Here is a 21,626-nt window from a genome sequence, read left to right on the forward strand (position 1 = left end):
AAGAAGAAGAAGAAAAAAGGGAAGAGCTGGGGGACCATCAGCTCTGATAAGGAAAATTTTCTGAAAAAAAAATTCAGAGGCTGGCAGAACCACTCCGCCTTCCACAACAGGTTAAAACAGGCACTTAGTCTCAAGACTATGTGGGTACCTGTCCAGTGGCTGTTGACGACTCACAATCGCGTGTCAATTAGCGGTATCTTCTGCTTTTGTCTACGTTGTACTACGTCAATTCTTCTACTATCACTTCTACTCGCTTAGACCCTCGACTTTTCTTTTAACTCGGTCAATGAGAATATAACTTCCTTTTTGGCCTTTATCGTGATGGCCCCTCCGACACCCTCCTCGCACCGCCCCCGCAAGAAGAGAAAGGTTGCGATCTCCCCCGGCTCCAACAATAACCTGATCTTGGATCTGGGCGAGGGGAAGCAATCTCCAGCATTTCCGCTGGTCTCATTTCTGTGGGCTGCTCGGGCCGGTGTGTCTCAATGGCTGATCCTACCACTTGTCCTTATGACCGTTGGCCTGTTCCGATGGGCTGTCAGCTTATGGGGTTATTCTGGTATGCGACATTGTCTCTCTTTGGAGGTGTATCCAAGAATTGACCCCTTTTAGGCTTCCAGGTTCCCCCTATGCACGGTGATTTTGAAGCACAGAGGCATTGGATGGAAATTACCACACATCTGCCTTTGGCGAAGTGGTACACATACGATCTGCAATATTGGGGTCTCGATTATCCACCATTGACCGCATATCACAGCTGGCTACTCGGAAAGATGTATATATCCCTACCTACCATTCATTGTTGACTTATCATGGCTTCCTGCTGACCTGTCGGCCTGTCTAGTGGCTCCGCCTTTGATCCAACCTGGTTCGCCTTGGATGCCTCCCGAGGTTTTGAGGACCCCCGTTTGAAAGTATACATGCGCGCCACCGTTGTCGTATCTGAATACTTCGTCTTCATCCCGGCCGTGGTCAATTTCCTCCGCCGCTACACTCGGATGCAGGGTGTTCATGCATGGTCCGCCTCAATTGCTCTCGTGGCAATCCTCCTTCAACCAGCGAATATCCTCATCGACCATGGCCATTTCCAATATAACACAGTCATGTTAGGATTAGTTGTCGCAAGTTTGGATGCTATCTTGGCGGGACGTATGCTCTGGGCTTGTATTTTCTTCGTTGGTGCACTGGGATTCAAACAGATGGCGTTGTACTATGCACCAGTCATGTTCGCCTACCTTCTCGGTGTCTGCACATTCCCTCGGGTTAATATCCCCCGCCTTGTGAGCATAGCCCTCATCACATTAGCTACTTTTGCTTTGCTGTTGACCCCTCTTATGGTTGGTGCCTCCAATGCCGAAGCTCGAAAAATATTTGCATCTTCTCCAGTTCCACCTCTGTTGCAGGTACTTCCTGTCCAGATGAACAAGAACTCCGTTGCATATGGCCTATTATTCCAACTAACACAGATCATTCATCGGGTGTTCCCCTTTGCGCGTGGGCTCTTCGAAGACAAAGTTGCCAACGCTTGGTGCGCCATTCACACTTTCTACAAGCTCACCCGCTTTGATGCTACGTTGTTGCAGCGAGCATCCCTCGGTGCCACTTTGGCGTCAATCATTGTTCCCTGTGCTATCATCTTCCGCCACCCCCGCGCTTCGCTTCTCCTCCCCGCTTTATCCGCCGTCTCTTGGGGATTTTTCTTGTTCTCTTTCCAGGTCCATGAAAAGAGTGTATTGCTGCCTCTGCTACCGATGACCCTGCTACTTGCGGGTAACGGTGGACTGAGCAAAGAAACACGGTCCTGGGTCGGCTGGGCCAACGTGCTTGGCTCGTGGACCATGTACCCCCTCCTTAAGCGCGATGAGCTTCGCGTTCCTTACATAGTTATGACTTTGCTGTGGGCTTATCTCCTCGGCTTACCTCCTACTTCTTTCGAGACTTACCGAAGTCGGGCATCCCCGGAAGACTCCAATGCTCACTTCGAGCCCAGCACTCTCACGACTCTCCTACACTTTGGTTTCTATTTGGCCATGATTGCCTGGCATATCCTTGAGGCATACGTGCCTCCGCCGCCCGGAAAGCCAGATCTTTGGGTAGTCTTGAATGCCCTGGTCGGAGCAGGTGGGTTCGGGATTGCCTATATGTGGTGTATGTGGAAACTATATACCCAATGTCGCCAGATCAGTCGGCAGGCGACCGAGGAGGAAAGCCAAAAAAAGAAGCAGTGATTGTTTGCCTAGGTGGATGGCTGTATGATTTTCAGTGATACCCCATATTATATGATTATCCAAAATGAGGCAGTATAGCTGCTAGATTACTTTATTAATGTGATTGATTCGATTTGAAATTCGTTCTATAAGAGGTGAGACGTTGTATTGGGAAACTCCTCCCTTTCATCTGGAGTCCAAACTCTAGATTGCAATATGTCACACATGGGCAAACATGCCCTAAAAACAGACGGTATCCAAAGAAAACAAGAAACTCCTGCCAATGAATGCTATGATACAATGTTGTATAGTGGTAGTACAGCCGAGGCTATTCGGTCAGAGATTGAGTCTAGACCTTGAAACCAAATCCAGCCATGCAAGTCTTGTACTGCTCAATGGTGGACTTGCACTCCTGCTCGGGGTTGTCGGACTTGGAGAAAAGCATGCAGTCATCGCGCGCGGTCTTCTCGGGTTTGCAGACGCAGCAGGGCTAGAAGGAAGGCATTATTAATCGCTTGCACTTGTTGGTCCGGCAGTATCGGGTCGTACCTTGGGCTTCTCGGACTGGGCAGGCTGAGCGGGCGCTTGCTCAGGGGCAGCGGCGCTTTTCTCTGTGAAGCAATGTGTAAGCAAGGGTCGAGGTCTTTCTCTGATATATATGACCGGCGCATTGCACAAGTATTCGGCCCAGGTAGACGAAAAGAGACATTGGCGCTTACCATTTGAGGAACCGAAGAGCCAGGACATTGTGATAGATATTCAGATGTGCTTGATGAATATTTTTAAGTAAACGACAGACAGAAAGGGAGTGTCAAGTACAAGAAATGGGAACAAGTCCTCACGGTGATCTCCGGGGCTGACACCATCGGACATTATTAATGGCGCATGTAGCGTAACTGGTCTCTATGCCACGCCGTAGTTATTTTTTTTTTTTGTTATCAACAAACTTGCCTCTTCGGGGGTCGCCTCCTTTTCTGCTACACTACAGACTGTTTCGGTTTTCTTCTTTCTATCCTTGGGTCTACTTGGGTCTACTTGGGTCTCCTCATTGCTGGGATATTGTCTGTCATTGACCTCACTCTTATCCTATTTTGTTTATTTTTCTTATCTCAATATCCCACTTCATCAACTACCCCGCCATGGCCCCTCCTAAGGTCTTCTCCCTCGAGGGCAAAGTCCTCAAGCTCGACAGCGCCGAGGACATGAATGCGCACATTCAGCCCTTGATTGACAATACCGACTACACTGAAATCCGTCTTGGTGGAAACACCCTGGGCATTGATGCCTCCAAGCGCCTGGCCGAGGTCTTGCAGACTCAAAAGTGCCTCGAAGCTGCCTACCTCGACGACATCTTCACCGGTCGTCTCCTGACTGAAATCCCCACTGCTCTGAACTCACTCCTGAACGCCATTCTCAAGATCCCGACCGTCCACACCGTTAACCTTAACGACAATGCTTTTGGTCTCAGAACTCAGGCCCCTCTTATCGAATTCCTCTCGCGCCACGTGCCCCTCCGCCACCTCATTCTGAACAACAATGGACTCGGCCCTGCCGCCGGATCTCAGGTCGCTGATGCGCTATCAAAGCTGGCTGAGCGCAAGGAGGAAGCTCGCAACTGTGGCGAGGAGGTTGCGCTGCTGGAGAGTGTTGTCTGCGGACGAAACCGCTTGGAGAACGGCAGTATGGAGGCATGGGCTCGGGCCTACAAGGCCCACGCTGCCGGGCTGAAGTCGGTTAAGATGACACAGAACGGTATCCGATCGGAGGGTATCTGCCACTTGTTGACCCAGGGTCTCTACCACGCGCACTCCCTGGAGGTTCTCGATCTGCAGGATAACACTTTCACCAATGTGGGCTCCACTGCTCTGTCAAACGCCTTGTCTGGCTGGCCCTCTCTGCGCGAGCTTGGTGTCGGCGACTGTCTGCTCTCTGCCCGTGGTGGTGTGAAGGTTGCCCGGGCTTTGGCCGCGAACAAGAACCAGAAGCTCCAGACTTTGCGTCTGCAGTACAACGAGATGAAGGCGGAAGCCGTCAAGGGTTTCACTCACGCAGCCAAGACCGCACTTCCCAGCCTCCGTCGTATCGAGCTCAACGGAAACATCTTCTCCGAGGATGACCCTAACATCGTTGACCTGCGTGAGCTCTTGGAGGCTCGACAGGAGGAGCACGGTACCGACGAGGACCCCGAGGATACTTGGGGTGTTGATGAGTTGGATGAACTCGAGGAGGAGGGTTCGGAAGAAGAGGAGGAAGAAGAAGAGGAGGAGGAAGAGGAGGAAGAGGCCAAGGCTGAGAAGGACCTCAAGGATGCCGAGCTTGCTGAGGAAGAGAAGGTTGCTCGGAGAGATGACCGGGACGTCGACGACCTGGCCGATGTTCTGGGCAAGACGGCTATCTAAACCTCTGGCGCTGTTGGAGAATTGTCACTTCTATCAGTACCTGCCTTCCATCACGGACGGATCATGGATCCAATGCCACGTCGATATCACCAATGGCTGTGACCCGCGCCCTTGGCTTATTGGTGTCCTCTTGGCCATTCATGGTCCCTATCTGTGTCCACGGCCACTCACAAGCTTCGGGTATGAGGATCTGACTGACGACGCTTACGCTTTACCTTCAAAAAGACCCCCATTTGTTATACCCCCAATCTACAATGATGAAACCCTAGCTGCACATAATTTCCTTTGCTTTGATCCACATTCTGTTTGCATAGCCATGGACTCTTCCTGTTTTCTTCGGAGGATACACAACCATATAGATAGAATACATATCTGGACAAGCAGGGCCATTCAAATAATTATAAATTTTCGAAAATTAACCAAGTAGTTGTATATACAAAACTGCATATAAATTAAAGGAAAAAGAATTTCCGAAAATGGAATGCGAGGCTTGGCGCAAACCTCGGACATCGCAGCTCATCAAATTCCCTTTGCCTCTGTCGGCTTTGACATACCCCATCTACCATACCTGTCACTACTGGCGCTTCCATTGCCGTCGCCTTTCCGCTCTTTGTTTTCTTTGCCGGTCCCATCTCCCAACACTATATCGTTGACGCGACCGTGAAACATCTCTAGGTGAGCGCCCGCGCAAAACACCCCTCACTACATCTTGCTTCTGCGCAATTCCCCATTGCTATTCATGGCGCAATATGTATAACAGCTCTCATGTCATTGTCTCCAAGCTTTTCTGTTTGTTTTGGTCGAGTTTCCGAAGGCAAATGAGGGAGAATGTGGGCACGTGCAAATTGACAGCTACCACCATTTCCCGCGTGAGTCTCTGTGGCGGGGTATTTTGATGGCCGTGTTTTTGTGTGACATTTGTTGAAGGCATATGGGCGCCATTATCTGTGATCCCAAAGGGACAAATGTGCATGGCGTGGTTCTGCAGAATGCGCCGGCATCCGGGGCTAATAAAGACCCTGCGTTCTAAGCTTTTGAGATGACATGCTGACAGTTGTGGCTTATAGGTCTCCTAAATCTTTCTCATCCGGTCCTCCATTGACCCCGTTACGCACTCTGATCGCGTTATCCCTCTACCCCGCACAACATGGCGATGGACGCCAAAGAGATCGAAGCTAAGGCCAAGGCCCTGGGCAAAGCCGCGACATCGAACGAGTCTCCAGCTGTGATCCTGGGTCTCCTGAAGGACATCCAAACCGGCGTCCGGGCAACCGAAGACCTCCTCCGACAGACGCGCATCGGAATCATCGTCAACAAGTTCAAGCAAAGCAAGACTCCCGAAGTCGCACGGCTCTCCAGCGAGATCGTCTCCAAGTGGCGGACCGAGGTCAACAAGCAGAAACAGGGCGGTGGTACAGCAGCCAGTCGTGGCTCGAGCGGATCTCCACGACCAGCGCAAAACGGTACAGGAGCGTCCACCCCAGCCGCTGCTACACCCTCAGACAAGGCGTCGAAGCTATCCGTGCCTCCGGATAAGCGAACCTGGAAGGCAGATGGGGCGGAGATCAATCATACCGGGAACCGAGTGCGTGACAGCTGCACGGGACTGATGTACGATGGACTCTGTGTTGGATCAACCGAGCCTCCGAGGGTTGTTCTATCGCGCGCCATTGCAGTGGAGATTTCCGCCTACAAGTACCTTGGACCGGAGACGAAGGAGGAATACCGGACAAAGATCCGCAGTCTTTTCCAGAACCTGAAGAACAAATCGAACCCAAAGCTCCGGGTGCGCGTTGTCGAGGGAGAAATTACCGCTGACCAATTTGTGCGCATGACGCACGACGAACTGCGCTCCGTTGAGCAGCGTGAGGCGGATGCCAAGATTCAGAAGGAGAATATGGACAAGGCTATGGTTGCCCAGCAGGAACGCAGTATCAGTAAGAGCTTGCAGTGCGGAAAGTGTGGTCAGCGCAAGGTTACCTACACTGAGGCTCAGACTCGTGCGGCTGATGAACCGATGACCCTGTTCTGTACGTGTCTGAATTGCGGCAAGTCCTGGCGGCAGTGAGCTTGGGGGACGTTTTGAGAGCTGGGGCGGAAATGTATTATTCTTTGGGGACTCGGTGTTTCTTTCTTTCCATTTTTGCTTTTCTCTTTCTCGCGTTTTCATCCTTTCTATCAAGCGAAGGCTATGAAAGCAGACGCTGGAGTTCTACTGTGGGGTCTTTGATTTATGTCTTCTACATCTGTTTCCCTTTCGGGGGCGAAGCTCGTCTGGGCAAATGGATGGAAAACAGTCGTGAACTATCTACCAAAATTCAGATATCCCAATGATTGATCCCGACTCTACCCAAGTATAGATGGTTGTTTCTGATACTGCATACATAAACAGTAGGATTAGGATATCAAAAACATATATATCAACGTCATATTGATGTCAATACTCACCTCCATCATATCAAACCTGCATCTATATATCCTACATCTACACCTCAACAAAAATCCCTTAACATGACAACACGCGCAGACCTCCTAGCACCAATCCACGCTTTCCTAGAAGCCCTAACGAACCCATCCCCAAACCCCGACAACCTCCTTTCGACCTTCACAACTTCTCCAAACCCCCTAGTCCACGAACACGGTCTCCCCCAACTAGCCCCCTTCCTAGGCCGACCATTTACCGGCAAAGATGGGATAGCAACTTACTTCGAACTTATCTCCTCCCTGTTGTCTATCAAGAACATGGTCCTCGAACCCGAAGAGAACTGGGTGGTTGATACGAGCTGTATGGCTGTTTCGTTTCGTGGGTCCGCCACATTCGTCTGGAAAGAGACACGACAGGCGTGGGATGAGACGTTCGCTTATCGTATTAAGCTTGCTGTTGATGGGAGTGGGAGTGGGAGTGGAAGTGGGGAGAGGTTGGCGGTATGTGAGTATCAGGTTTGGGCGGATACGGGGGCTGCGTATCTTGCTAGGCTTGGGAGGTTAGGGGATTTAGTAGGGTCTGGGGTTGGTGGTGGTGGTGATGGTGGTGAGGGGATATATGTGGATTTTGATGCAGAGGGTAAGGCAGGGTAGGAGGATATATATCAACCAACAGTGGGGAGTGCCAATCATAAGTGTGTGTCATTATTTGGGAGATTTTTCTAGATAGGTCCAGACGGTATATATTCTATACCAACTCTTCCATCCACACGATTCTACAAAACCGGGGGTCTATCCCTCGAAGACGCTGTGATTAAGGTCAACCCCCATATCCTTAGCCATACTCTGCATCTGAGCCTCGATATCATCCTCCATACCACCACCTAGATGCAAGAACTGTCGCACCTTGGTGAAATAGAAGAAGATATCAGTGCTAAACAGCACCATGCGGAAGATCAAATGGCGACCGATGTTCCGGATCTTCTCGGCCAGCGGCAGATCCGGCGACTCGATAAGCGCACGCGAAGCCCAGATACCAGTAATCTTAACGCGGTTCACCGGCGAGCCCAGGAACTGGTTATTCCCTTGCACGATGCGCAGGTTGCGACCGATGAAGATCAACTCCTGCGGCCACTTGGTTTCATCGCCTAGCATATCGCGGATAGCCTTGCGCATGCTCTGCTGCATCTCGTAGTGTCGCTCTGCACGCTCTGACTTGCTTAGGCCCTGGAGACCGCGCTGTGTAGACTTGTCCCCGCCACTGTAGGGACGCATTAATGTTGCCGACGCGAAGAAATCTGGGTTGTTCACGCCCCAGCCCTTGACAATCTCGCCCAGCGTGCGATTGTCGAAGGTAAGGAGCGCTTTCCAGAAGCGCGCGTATTGGTGTCGGAAGCCCGGTTCCATGTGGATGTACAGGCCATGGTCGATCAGAACCAGCTCTGCCTCACCGGATGGCTTGCGGCGGATGAAGATGTTACCCGGGTGCGGATCGCAGTGGACGTATCCCCACAAGAACATTTGGGCAGAGAACAGGTCTACCATAGTCGTCATCACGTCCTTGAGAGACAGTCCCAGTCCACCGCGATTGTTGTGGCCTCGCCAGTAGCCGCGATCTGGCTTGGTCATCGACGTGCGCGGGTTTCGCTCCTCAGAATTTGTCTCCGGTTGGTCAAGCGGTGTACCGTGACAGCCTGGACTGCCCTGGCGCCAGCCGCCGCGCCAGGGCCGCGTGATGGCGTCTTTGTCCCAGAGCCGTACGCCTTCTACCCATTCGGCAGTCATGACGCGCTTCGAGCTCAGTTCGCGGTATACACGAGGAATGTACACGCGATTGCGCAGACGCGGTTCACCGGCAACTAGCTTGGCCATGTTTTCCGAGTTATCTGCTTCATTCACGAAGTCTGTTTCGAGTGATAGTCTTTCACTAATATAGGGAACGAGGCTGTAGAAGGGGATGTCGAACATTTTGCTGTAGATAAAGGTCACGACCCTATTGGTTTCAATGTTAGCATAACATCCTCTCGCAGCTCGAACTCGGACAAACTCACTTGAAAGCCCAAAGATCCCATGCCAATTGCTGTACGATCTCCCGCTTCTGGATCTTGATGGCGACCTCCCTGCCATCCTGCAGACGAGCCCAGTGGACCTGCGCAACACTAGCACTAGCTCGAGCTTTGCGCTCCATCACACCCTTATCGGGGGCACCGGTAAACGAGATACCGAATACTTCCTCAGGCGACTTCCCAAAATCCTCACGGATGACCTTCTCGATATCCTTCCAGTCATTCTGAGGCGCATCGTCAAACATGCGGGCAAACATCCGCTGGAACTCAGGGGGCAGTATGGCAGATTGCATCGCAATCGCCTGTCCCATCTTCAAGTAGAGACCGCCATTATGCCTCAACAGATCTGACAAGCGCTCTGCGTTTCGGGCATGCACAGCAGCGATAGAGCTGGCCAGTGGCGGATGTGGGCGGAAGTTGATTTTGTAATCGAGCGCGACGAAGAGACCGAGAGAAAAGGTCCGGGCTGTTCGGGTCAGCGACGAGGCGTAGAACTGGCTGTCGATGCCGTAGACGACGCCTGTTGCTAGTGAGGCATAGATGATTCGACGTAACCATTTGATGGTTCGTTTGTAAGTTTTTGCTTCTGTGGGTTTCCCTAGGGAACTTGGGGACGGTGGTACAAAAGGTTGGAATTGGCTTGAGTGGGCATATCGGTGCGGGCGCCAGATTGAGGGACGGATGGAGGGCCGCAGAGAGCGGAGAAAGGTCGTGTGCGCCATATGAAGTTGTGGAGAGGCGAATGTCTAATCACTGCATTGCGGTGTTGGCACTCAAATCAAGTCTCATCTGAGGTATAAGGTAGAATAGGTAGAATAGTGAGAAGTGTTATATGTTGAGTGTAAGCCCTGGAGATGTTCGGCTTGTCGTCATCCGTGGTAGCTCCGCCCGGAGTCGGAGTTCGGGGAATTCAGCGATGTCCTTATTACCAAAACTATACTCCGTACTCGCATCTAATTTCCGTGATATAGATGGTATAGATGGTATAGATGATATAGATGATATAGATGATATAGATGATATGGAGTGAAATCAGTATTGATGTGATATTAATTCCATGTATAGCACTATTTACAGTTGAAATCCAGATATAATTCATAATTCATCATGGTCATTAGGCCCCAAAGTGTCACACACTTTCGCATAATCCCTCATATTTTGAGGAATCGTAATATCCCACAGTTCATCACTCTCCAAGAACCTTAGTTGTTCCTTGCACGATTCCTCTGAGGCCATTGGGATCAAAGCAGGAAGATGTTTCATCGAAGCTTTGAGGAAATTGCGCTTGAAGCAGTTGCCAAACCCAGCCAGAGTATCCGAATCAGAGCAAATGTGTATTCCACCACCTAGCATTGGTCCGCAGCTTTCCTTGATATTGAGCGCAACATCGTCGCCCATCTTCAACAGAGCCTCTTCTTTGTGGGGTACATTCATGCGCTGCACCAGACTGCGGACGGCGGGGACAAAGGTGTTATTGCGCGTCCATAGATCCCAGTGCGGGACAGTCGGCTGACATCCAACGTCGCAGATCTCACTTTGGAATTTATCGAAGAGGTAGCCCGGTCGGCTAACTAGTGCGGAGACGACTTTGAAGCATGATGTACCGAGCGCTGTGACGGGGGAGAAGAACAGGACAAGGACGAGGAAGAGGCGATCGAGGAAAACCCGCATTATGCGAGAAGAGAGGATGAGAAAGAAAAGACCGAGGTTTGACTTCTAATTGCAGTCTTGTAGTTTGTGTAGTTTATGTAGTTTCAGGGGAAAAAGGTGTGTGATTCCCCCGCATTTGTGGAGAACTTGGAACTTCTGAGATTCACCTTTCTTTGTGTATACAACATATCTACAATGAATTTGGATAAACGCCACGATCCTTTCAGGTATTTCTTATAGCCCCTTCCTAAGTACCCAATGCCTCTAATTATAAATCTAGTGACTCTATGGAAATGCCCATCAACCTAGAAGAGGTAGACTCTCTCGAAGCCATTGTTATCATCGACAATGAGCTAGATCCGCTCTCACCCCCAGCCCCGGGTACTGTCGAAATCTCGGGGAATCTGGGATCAATTGCGATGGGCTCAAAGCATACATTGACGGACCGCGGGGAAGCGTGCAAGGAATTGAGGCTGGAAGATGTCTGTTGCGCAGCACATGGCTTGTCAATTCTGGTGGTAAGGCGATTCTCTGCCATTGGACTCTTGAATATGGTTTCATATTAAGCCTACCCGATATAGACTGCCACCAAAGGCGACAAGAAGCACGCTATTCTCTTCGATGCTGGTCCTGAAGAGGAGGCTTGGGAGAGAAATGTGAAGCGGCTGCGACCAAATCTCTCCTCCGTGGAAGTGATTCATCTATCACATTGGCATCGAGACCACTCCGGTTCGTTATTCTGAGCAAAAACGGACCCATGGACGTATATTCTCTTCGGTTCGGCTGATATTCGCGCAGGTGGTCTTCTGCGCGCAATCCGCATGATAAAAGATGCCAAACGAGCCGAGAGCCACTCTGAGGACCTGGTCGCGGACTTGCACCCAGACCGACCCGCCTATAGAGGCATTGCTCTGCCCGAGCATATCATCTCCCTCGAGGCTGATCCTACCTTTGAGGAGATTAGAAGCGCAGGTGCGGTGGTCGACAAGCGGAATGAGCCACACACCGTACTTGACGACTTCTTTCTTGTCTCTGGGGAGATTCCACGAGTGACACCGTACGAGACAGGTCTGAAGAATGCAGTGCGATATGACCCTGACGAGAATGACTGGTTCTCTGACGAAGTCATCCTCGATGAGCGTTCCCTTATCTGCAATCTCAAGGGTACATGCTCCCTAAAACACGCTCACGGCCTTGTTGAGCTAACATGTTCTTTAGGAAAGGGTCTTGTCGTCTTCACTGGATGTAGCCACGCTGGCGTAGTTAACACCACCAAACACGCCGTCGAACTCTCCGGTGGAACAGTACCCGTCCATGCCGTCGTCGGTGGATTTCATCTCGCCACAAGCGACACGGACCAAATCCAAAACACCGTCGCCGATCTCAAACGGCTCGATCCCGCTGTACTCATGCCGGGTCACTGTTCGGGCTGGCGGGCTAAGTTTGCGATTGAGAAACACATACCCGGGTCATTGGTGCCTTGCACCGTCGGATCGAGAATTACATTCTGATACCTGTCGTATTGGTTTCATCTAAGACATTGACACTTTCTGAAGCTGTTCCTTGCCGTCTTGTTCTCCACGTGGATGCAGGGTCTTGATGCGAAACCGCATGGCCTGGGTTGCTCGGAGCAACGGATTTCATCAAGGGGCTATCTCGTCATCGGCTCGGCATGACTGGTTTTATTGATCAGATTCCGATTCCTGACATCACTCTATCTCCTTGCTGCATTTTCTTGCGATCAGAAAAATGCGGGATGGGTGCGAATGACTGTTTCTAAACTTATGGCAGTAAGCGTGATAATGGTAATAATAATACTGAAACTCATACAGTCAAGCGGCGTAGGCATTGATGCTTCTGAGTCTGGTTGTAGTGATGGCTTATAGGGCACTTTTGAATATTATATATTTCGGAATAATAATTGCAGTTCACATTAATTCTATATAATATTGAAGATTCAGAGCCGCATGAGATCTGTAGTTGGAGAATCGAATCTGATATATATCTCCAATATTTTAACAGCAATTATATGTTACTAACATATATTTCCTTTCGGTGATTAGACTGGTTGTTCAAAATTTACTGCATTTGACCTATAATATTTCGCGTCATCTAAAGAATTGTCAATATATATATATATGTGTGTGTTCTATAAACCATGCAGAGGATGTATACCTTCTATCCACTACATCAAATCTTCATCAAGTCTTACAAACTTATATTCAATCCATGCACATTCAATCCCATACCCACGTCCAGATAAGTCAAAAAGCACGCCATCCACAAGATACAGATAGGATACAGTGTAACCATCAGGGCAGCAACTACGTGCAAGGACGCCGGAGGTCAGCTGGACCAATCCTCCACCTCTCCATTGTGGATTGTTCTACAGCCAAGATCCCATAGTAGTAAATATCTACCGAATCCCTAAGACACAGTATACAGATATAAGCAAAACAGTCAGTCGCCGTCTTGGCCCGAGAAAATCCCTCAGTGAAAGAATAAGCCCAAGCATGGGCATATTGACATAAAACAAATCTAAATGCGCCCCTGACAGCGCCACGCCCCTCACAGACGATACCTCCGATAAGAAACACGACCCTACATTTCACATTGCTACATACTCATGTGCATTACTCCACGTATGAAGTTCGAGGTACTCCGTACAAGCATGCACACTGCCCCCGCCAAGAGGCAAGCACAACAAGCATTACCAACCACGACCCTTGCGCTTGTCGACTGCCTCTCCTCTCCACCCCGCCCCACGATCACTGAAGCCTGACTCTATGACCTCACGCCGACCCAACAGAAAAAAAAGGGGGCTGGTCAGAGGCCAAATGCTCGCCAAGACGATAATGCGGGAGGAAGGGATGCACAGCGTGGCTTGGCGTCGGTGGACAGGTACAAGATGAGGGCGATCAGCAGATCAAGGGAGGGGGAAATTCCTAGCATGGTGTTTGATGCGATAATCAAAAGACTTGACATCATTCAATGACTGTATTATGTTGTCTACCGTATAAGATTGTAGAAACATGCCAAGAATATATTCGAATAGCGTCAAGTCTTCCTTTCTTCCTTTTTTTTTTTGACGCTCGGCGCCAAGATCAATTGTCTAGAGGAAACAGGGATGAAACGCAATAGCCGGGATGATTTGCGCGCATTGCTTTTTGAGACTTGTCGATGGTTCCCGGTCGCTAGTTTCTGTTCTCTTTGTGCTATCTGAACACATGCCCAGGTGTGATCTATACTATACAAAGCATCTTCCCTGATGGGGTAAGCCGTATTTGACGATGCATGTCATCGATCCTCCAATTCGTAACAGACTATTGATAGTCCAAGACAATGAGAACAAGGATGCAAAGTCGATCATACCTCCCGTTCTGACTTCAGGGTCTCATTAATGGGCAATGCCCAGTGTTGATACAGCTTAGCCAAGAAACTCTAGTGAAACAGAGCAGTGAAACTCGAGCATGATGGTGCTCCCCTTCTATTGTCGGATCTTGGCTTTTGCCTGTCTATCGTTGATCATAGAGTTTAATTCCACATTGGTGCCATCACTGCATTGTCCATCCACTCACCGCGACGAATGTTATCTATGTATAGACAACAACACACTGCACGCCAGGCAGCATGTCGATCCCCCAGCATCCCCCACGAATCCATCCCTGTCTTGCTTGGCATACCCTGACCAGGTACAGTATCCCAGGAGTACCCTAGGTATACGGTATCTGTAATATTTGGAACACAGCAACAAAACTATACTCAACCCGTGTTTGAGCTATATTATGCAGCTTCGACTGCGCCCCCGGATTTCATCAGGTACCAATAGATACTGATATTCGTCACTGATCGGGGAGTTTAAACGGTGGCTATGCAGATCTGCCGACAGGTGCATACAGAGATATATCGTAGCCTAGCAGGCAGGCTTCTATCTTCTAACAATAGTAACAGAGAAGCAAATAGCAACAGCTATACTCTATTCAATGCATCATACTCATCCCAATAGCCTCCGATCCTGGAGAAAACGTAGGACTATCGTGAACACCGCCGATCACTTGTGCCCGAGTGGCAGTGACAGCCAGTCCGAGACAAAACACTGTAACGTTCAATTCGGTCTGGAGAAGCAGTCGGAACTCTGTATTTTCAATATTGTATTGATATAACACAGCCAAGGGGAATATCAATACTCCATACAATTATTGAGTACATAGTCACTGCAGCACGGGTAGAGAGGGAGCGTGTGCATTGCAAATCCAACCAGTGCCGCGTAAAGGGTAAGTTCGGGATACCTACCCTACCCATAACGTCTCTCTCGCACAGGGGACAGGAAACTCTACATAATCCACGAAACTACCTGACTGGATGTATTACCCCGGTGCCATACTAAACAGGGTAATGATGTTGTACATTCATTTTTGCCTTGCGTCACAGGGGGAAAAGAACAAAGTGACTGAATGTCTTCAGGGATTTGTTATTTTCCAATCTAACATGGTAGATAGTAGAAACCCTTCCCGACACCGGACGCAAGTCGCGCTAATCCCGGTTTTTACTTAAATAGTGATGTGCAACTGCTCTATACAGGGGCCAGTGGTAGTAAGCGCGGGAAATATCCCTTTGCATGAGTCCCGAAAATACCACTTGCCAGTTGTGAGGGTTCGCGTCCCGCAAGTGTGGGGTGTTTGTTCTCCTGTCGATCGCGACCGGAAGGGGAAGACTAGCTAAGTATATGGTCTGGTCTGTCGTGGATGGGGTAATCTGGTCTCTTATGGGCTCTGGATTATCATTCGAGGTGTGGATTGTCTTGGTACTTGGTGGTCTGTGGGTGTTTGTTTATTACTTGTTTGGGTATCGTGCGGTAACTCGGGGGGATAATGTATGTCATCATTGCTAGAGTGATTTGTGCGTTATCACACAAGCTACCCTGTCTAGTATATTATTCCGTGCAATCTCCACGGTCAATCTCAAGCACTACCCGGTCAAAAGATTCGGATTTGCAGTTATCGCGACTAAATTGTTAAACTCCGAAACTAGAGACCAGAGACTTGTTCCAGGATATTGCTCATTGTTCATTTTCGCTTTTCATAGCGGACTGCGTATTGGGAGGCGTGCCCGTATGTGATTACTAGGATCTGATCGACACAGGGTTTGTATGCAGCCAAGAGACAGGTGTAACATAGCATACGATCTCGACATATATGGATCACGATTAAGTCGAGAATAGCAGTGTAAACAATCTAAGTCGAGAATAGATGTGTAAACAATCCAGCTTGCATGATTCAGCTCGATTCAGCTTGGTGAATAGGGCTGATTAGGGCAAATGGTTTTCCCACTATTACTTGGTGGCGTGCAGGAATTGATTCATCGATAAATTAATGATGAGTAAACAAAGAAAAGGACAAATTACCCGACATGGGCGAAATGAGGATGGGATCCAGGGAACCAGAAAGCAAAGAGTGAAGAATGAGCAATTAAATTTTGATATGTAACCATATAGTATAGACCACGTCTATTTTGAGTATCCCAGCAATTTCAAAAACTGGACGTGAAACTGTGACGTGCCGAATTCCCGCGTGCCGCGTCGCCCGAGTCGGGCACATTGGACACGGGATCACCGAGGCTGGCCGATTTTTGCACCTCGGCGAGAAATAGACACCACACGAGCCAAGACCGAGAAGGGTCCGATATAATCCCCCAATCACTGGCCCAATGATGTGTCCTGAATGAGAAACCTCAATATTCGGGGGATTAACTGGTTAAGGTAATGTCAAGACGTTCAATCCTGAACTGGCAGTAGTGTCAAAAGCACAGACACGCAGGGCTAGCTTCCGACGTACGTATGTAGTTATTGATTCCATGGGGTTCGAATTGGCCGTTCAATTGGAATAATACAGAGTGCTACGTAGCTAGAGGGGTGAAAGAGCAACCCCGGTGATAATCATTTTGCAAGCTATGACCATCACCATCCCACGCCCCAGGAAAACTCCAGTGTCATCCCTCCATATAGCCGCCAACTCTGGAGATTACGCCGTACAATTTAACGGGATGTTTTTAATATATTGTGTCTAGGCTTAGATGTTCAATTTCCATTCAAATACGAAGTACGGGTAGACAAGATATTTCTCGTTTCAAAAAAAAAAAAGACTTCAAGCTCTCCTGCAGGTGCGGGAACCACATGGGACTATTCCTAAATAGGCCTTGGGGTGAGGTACCCCCGTGTCCCAGGGGGGGGGGGGTTGACTCTCTATTCAACCCGCGTTTTTTTCTTTTTTTTTTTATCTCCTCGGCCTTTGTTTCTCCATGGGCAGTCGAATTCTGGGGTGACCAAAGCTGGGATGGCTTGGCGAACCGCGCTTTGTCTAAGAACAGTTACGGTGGTACTTTGGTTTCGTGATGTATTATTCAAGTAAATCCATGGATTCATACGCATTGGGAGAAGTGACAAAATTGACAGTAGCGTCAGACGGAGGCCTCCGCGGACAGCTAGTTTAGGCCAAAAGGATGATAATGAAGTGAATCCTTGTCGGTGTGTGCGTGAAATGAGCTAGAAAATGACAGGAAAATGCCTCACGATCTGAGATCGGCAAAAGTATTCGGAGACCAGTCCCAGTCTGACCATACAAGGTACGCGGAGCTAAGCGTACTAGTATACACCGTATGTGGTAAGGTAGACTCCGTAATCAAGGAACGATTTGGCAGGCGGGCGATCATTCAGTGGGTCTGCCCACCGGTGAGGGTTTGATTCAGATGGTAGGAGCTCCTCTAAGCGTAGTTGGGGGCATCTGAACATTTGATTGCTGGACGGAGCTATGCCCCCACCCATCGCACTACTTGCGCTACTGTAGGTACACGGCTGCGATGTGAAAGCCAAGACTGGCCTAGGGTATTTGGCGACCAGTAGATGCCGATAAAAGTAATGCCAATGTAATTACTGTGGATTTGGGATCTGGATTTAGATCATTTAGACGGGGAGATTAGGTTATATTGTCCTTATTATCATATGTGGTGACAGTTATATTCATACGCGTACAATATACGGATTTTTTTTCCTTTCTTCTTAAGGCTATATAGAACACGGCATGTCAAAGCCGAGTGTAATTTACAAGTCGGTACGTATTTGCGTATTTCAATAAGAAATGCACTCTAAGCTTGGGCGCTGTAATTGACTGACTCAGCTGTTTATAATGACTGTGATTGGTGGGGAGACTCGGGTAATCTCGCTACTCGGACTTTACCCGAATGGGAGGTTTCATTTAGTATTCGTTTTCGGGTACAGAGTATTTTCACTGTGGTATGTGTGTAATAATAGTAGGAACAATTGGGTTAGTCTAACAAAGGGCACAGCGAAAGCGGCATGATAAGAGTCATGACGTGATACTGTTATTCTTATCATCCATGTTATGAACATTATTGTTCGTGCCGACATCCGTCAAAAGGATAAAAGGAAGAATTTTTATTTTTTTTTTAAAAAAAAGAAATTTCACGCAGTAAGCTGCATTGCATCCATGGTACAGTGACCTCCAAGGAAGCCTTCTAGAAGACGTCCAGAACACCCTAAATCTATAACCACACGCACTGAATTCGTTGGGTCCACTCTGAGAAATGTTCCAAATGGAGATGATCAACTCGGCACCGAAACCCCATTAGGGCCAGCCTCCAGTTTACTCTACACGCAGCAGTTTTGATATCGGAGAAAAAACGGCTTCACCGTGCTCACCGTCCTTTTACAATAGTTAACAATGGAGCCTCAAATATTCCAAATTTGCCCCAGTCCGGTTCGGAGTGGCAATCGGAAAACGAGAAGGAGATTTTTGAGGCATTTTGTTGCATGACGCAGGAAAAAAGGACAACACGATCGGAAAAGCCCGTGCTTCTCGCCGTTGGCACACTGAATATTGATCCTGCGGTACTTCCCCAGATCAACCCCTCCAAGTCAGACGGCATCAGCGGCGCGATCGCCCGACAATGCGAGGAATGTCGGATCCTCCTGTCTCTCCCGCTTGGGTATGTGGTATCGTGCTTCACGTGTAGAGGGATTCCTGGCGGCTACGATTCAGCACATGTCCGACCGAGGAGAGATGAGCGATTGGCCACGAGCAAATGTAGATTAAATTGTGTAGTACAATGGGATCTAGTTATAGTTACTTGGTGTTGCGGTAATTGTGTCTGTTGTAGCATCCGATGGGATGGGAGAGATCGTGAAACATGTTCCCAGCCCCCCCCAAATTGCAACCACATGCGGACATACCGTGAATCCCCGATTGTTATTACGTCCGTTATATTATTGGATATAGCGAGTTGGCTATTACTCCGTATCCGTACGGAGTTCAAAGGATTAGCAATAATGAGAGGCTAGGGTGACTCCGGTCAATTTCTCCAAATCGAAACTGATTGTCGACTTGGTCATGACATGATATTTTGATATTGCGCATGTGTGTGTAGTATAATCTACCTCCTACGGAGAAGGATATTGTCCCACAGCATGATCCACGGGTCGCAGCGTGGGGGAAAAAAAAGAGGAAAGCGGCCCTGAAAAAAATGGAAAATTTCCTATTACAACATACATAGGGAATTCTCGATTCTTCGATTGTCCCCTTCGAGCCATTTTTCTATATTCGATTGGGGTCGAAAGAGAGAGCTCTCCACTTATGCGCCTCAGTTTTGGAGATTCTGAAAGGTCGTGGACCCGACATAATTTTTTTTTTCATTTATTTTTTCTAAAAAACCAGAACAATGGCCCGATAATCTGGTCCAAACTGATCCATCAAAGAAAAATCCGCTGCTCCGTACAGTGACTTCCAGTGACCTCGGCGGCGCTGAGGACTGTCCATCCCCAGGATCGTGCACTTGCCAGCCGGGCTTGGCTGACGTGTGTTATTGAAAGGCTAAATGGCGAGAATCCCCCGGAATGATCGTAACTCAATTGGACTTTTTTTTTTCCCTTTTTTTCATTTTCGTTCCCTTTGCTTTTTTTTTCTTTCTCGCACGGGGCTGCAGGAGGACGAAGCGCAAGCGTTGCATCGAATAGGGGCCAGTTGCGGATTTCAGACTCCACTCGCGGCCGGCTTCCCGAAAGAGTTTGGGCTAAGAGCTATCTGTCTTTACAGCTATTCCTTTAGGTGATATGGAAAGATATGAGCCAGAGGGCCCCAGAGTGACGACAGCAGGCTAGAGAAAGTGGAAATTCGTATATTTTATCTCTCCTCTTTTTGCTAGAAAAGCAATAGCTCCTACGGCGTAAAGTTCTATAGTGGAAGGTAATATTTATTTGATATATATTATCATGGCCAGACTCGGGAGCTCCATAATTCCCGCTCGTTCAGTTGCCCGCAATTGGTTCGCATCGTAAACGGCACGCCTGCCGCGGAAAGCGCCCTTTGGTTGAAGTATATGTATGTTGTACTTGTACAAAGTACTCTAAGGGACGGGAAGACTGACAGGGTTGTTTGAGCGATTATCGCAAGCCACCTATAATCGATCGACAATAGCGCCTCTATATTGTACAGAGTAGACGAGAACGAGGGAGATTTGTCTAGATCGTATCGACTCGGGCATAATAGGATCTCGTCTCTCCCGCGCCGTTGTTCATCGCCAACGGCTCGTGCCCGATTGAGGGAAACCCCGGCCCTGAGGAGTGTGGTCTTCTGGGGAAGATTTTGCCAAGGACACTCACCGGAAAGCCGGGGTGCGGGTGCATCTTCCAAAAGTCTGAGAACTTCGCCGACATACCGGAAGATTGTGATTGACTGGAGTGACTGTCTTAATTGAGCATATACTTTTTGGGCTATATTGTGATTGGAAAACGAGGTTTCTATCCAATCGTCTTCAGGCTTATCATGTTGTATGCACCGAGAAGCTTGATGTTATCGATGGAAGGTTCGGTCGCGGATCATCCCCGATAATATGCATTGAATGATCCCTGTGCTTTGTCGAGGATTTGCCCGCCCTCGGGCAACGGGGTTATGGCATCGCGAACTGGGTTCTCTGTTGGAGCAGACGCAATTTTTTTTCTTTTTCGTTTTGGCCATGCACACTGTCAGACGATCAATGGAGCTGTGTGTTGACCAGGAGGGTAATAACAGTCTATCATAATTAAAACTACCAGTCAACATGCAGTACGAGCATCGAAGTTCGTCCTGTCTTGTTGATGCCCTCCCATCTTGCCCTCCCATCTTGGCCATTTTCGCCATCTTTTACAACATTGACAAGCTGGAAAAATTGCCACTTGGAATAATTACTATGAAGCATTCCAGCTGTCCAAAGTACTCTGTACAGACCATCTTCGAGTCAATTCTTGGGAACAGCGTCGGCGATCAACGGCGATGAAATCATCGGACGGCGTATGTACCCGGTGATTCGATCAAAGCCGCCCGCTTATGACTTGGTGTTAGTGGCGGGGACTTTCACGGCCATGCCGACCAGTAAGGAGCACCGAATTAAATGACGCTCCTGGGGACTCTCTCCACGAGGGCAAGGATCGACTTGTGGGCAGAGGTACGAAGGAGGCAGCTTCCGCGAGGGCGGTGGAAATAAAAGACCAAGTGCGTATTGATACCAGAGTTGAACGAGACCACGGGGGAACAAATTAGCTAACAGATGACATAATGGTAAATAATGGTAAATAATTGTACCGAGCTGGTAACAGGGTAATCTTCGCTGGCTCGGCATGCTTCCAATAGCATTGGCATACATATCAATAAAAAACCAAAATCTGTCAACCGCTTCCGGACCCCTTGCTATGTTTAAAATGGGTTGGGTGTGACGGGCCATGCGATACTGTCGTCACTGTGGTCACTGTGGCATTTTTGTTACTTCATTTAGTGTAAAAGCCGGACACAGTCGAGGGAAAAGTGAAGTATATGTACGGAGTATCAGTAGGACAT

General features: G+C 48.9%; 8 protein-coding genes across 8 annotated transcripts; 5 read left to right on the forward strand and 3 right to left on the reverse strand.

The window, feature by feature from the left end:
• Positions 1–321: 321 nt before the first annotated feature.
• N7537_009248 (dolichyl-P-Glc:Man(9)GlcNAc(2)-PP-dolichol alpha-1,3-glucosyltransferase ALG6) lies at positions 322–2,228 on the forward strand (the record flags this gene model as incomplete). Its single annotated transcript, XM_056900302.1, has 3 exons — positions 322–559; positions 613–775; positions 845–2,228. 3 exons carry the CDS (start codon positions 322–324, stop codon positions 2,226–2,228), a joined length of 1,785 nt encoding a protein of 594 aa, XP_056748970.1.
• A 324-nt stretch (positions 2,229–2,552) lies between these two features.
• Positions 2,553–3,000, reverse strand: N7537_009249 (copper metallochaperone COX17). The gene is made up of 3 exons (XM_056900303.1): positions 2,927–3,000; positions 2,757–2,818; positions 2,553–2,697 (listed from the first exon to the last, which is right to left on the reverse strand). The coding sequence occupies exons 1-3, from the start codon at positions 2,952–2,954 to the stop codon at positions 2,557–2,559; spliced, it is 231 nt and encodes a 76-aa protein (XP_056748971.1). The 5' UTR covers positions 2,955–3,000; the 3' UTR covers positions 2,553–2,556.
• Positions 3,001–3,346: 346 nt separating this feature from the next.
• N7537_009250 (GTPase-activating protein RNA1) lies at positions 3,347–4,606 on the forward strand (the record flags this gene model as incomplete). The annotated part of the gene is made up of 1 exon (XM_056900304.1): positions 3,347–4,606. One exon carries the CDS (start codon positions 3,347–3,349, stop codon positions 4,604–4,606), a length of 1,260 nt encoding a protein of 419 aa, XP_056748972.1.
• A 1,147-nt stretch (positions 4,607–5,753) lies between these two features.
• On the forward strand, positions 5,754–6,674 carry N7537_009251 (transcription elongation factor DST1; the record flags this gene model as incomplete). Its single annotated transcript, XM_056900305.1, has 1 exon — positions 5,754–6,674. One exon carries the CDS (start codon positions 5,754–5,756, stop codon positions 6,672–6,674), a length of 921 nt encoding a protein of 306 aa, XP_056748973.1.
• A 443-nt stretch (positions 6,675–7,117) lies between these two features.
• On the forward strand, positions 7,118–7,684 carry N7537_009252 (uncharacterized protein; the record flags this gene model as incomplete). The annotated part of the gene is made up of 1 exon (XM_056900306.1): positions 7,118–7,684. The coding sequence occupies one exon, from the start codon at positions 7,118–7,120 to the stop codon at positions 7,682–7,684; it is 567 nt and encodes a 188-aa protein (XP_056748974.1).
• Positions 7,685–7,822: 138 nt separating this feature from the next.
• Positions 7,823–10,049, reverse strand: N7537_009253 (ABC1 kinase family protein; the record flags this gene model as incomplete). The annotated part of the gene is made up of 3 exons (XM_056900307.1): positions 7,823–9,023; positions 9,082–9,842; positions 10,044–10,049. 3 exons carry the CDS (start codon positions 10,047–10,049, stop codon positions 7,823–7,825), a joined length of 1,968 nt encoding a protein of 655 aa, XP_056748975.1.
• A 142-nt stretch (positions 10,050–10,191) lies between these two features.
• N7537_009254 (uncharacterized protein) lies at positions 10,192–10,767 on the reverse strand (the record flags this gene model as incomplete). The annotated part of the gene is made up of 1 exon (XM_056900308.1): positions 10,192–10,767. The coding sequence occupies one exon, from the start codon at positions 10,765–10,767 to the stop codon at positions 10,192–10,194; it is 576 nt and encodes a 191-aa protein (XP_056748976.1).
• A 174-nt stretch (positions 10,768–10,941) lies between these two features.
• N7537_009255 (MBL fold metallo-hydrolase) lies at positions 10,942–12,257 on the forward strand (the record flags this gene model as incomplete). The annotated part of the gene is made up of 5 exons (XM_056900309.1): positions 10,942–10,973; positions 11,027–11,264; positions 11,328–11,475; positions 11,545–11,910; positions 11,965–12,257. The coding sequence occupies 5 exons, from the start codon at positions 10,942–10,944 to the stop codon at positions 12,255–12,257; spliced, it is 1,077 nt and encodes a 358-aa protein (XP_056748977.1).
• Between the last annotated feature and the right edge of the window lie 9,369 nt (positions 12,258–21,626).

This window comes from Penicillium hordei (genome assembly GCF_028827395.1).
Source record: "Penicillium hordei strain IBT 12815 chromosome Unknown utg000005l_segment0_segment0, whole genome shotgun sequence".
NCBI lineage: Eukaryota > Fungi > Ascomycota > Eurotiomycetes > Eurotiales > Aspergillaceae > Penicillium > Penicillium hordei.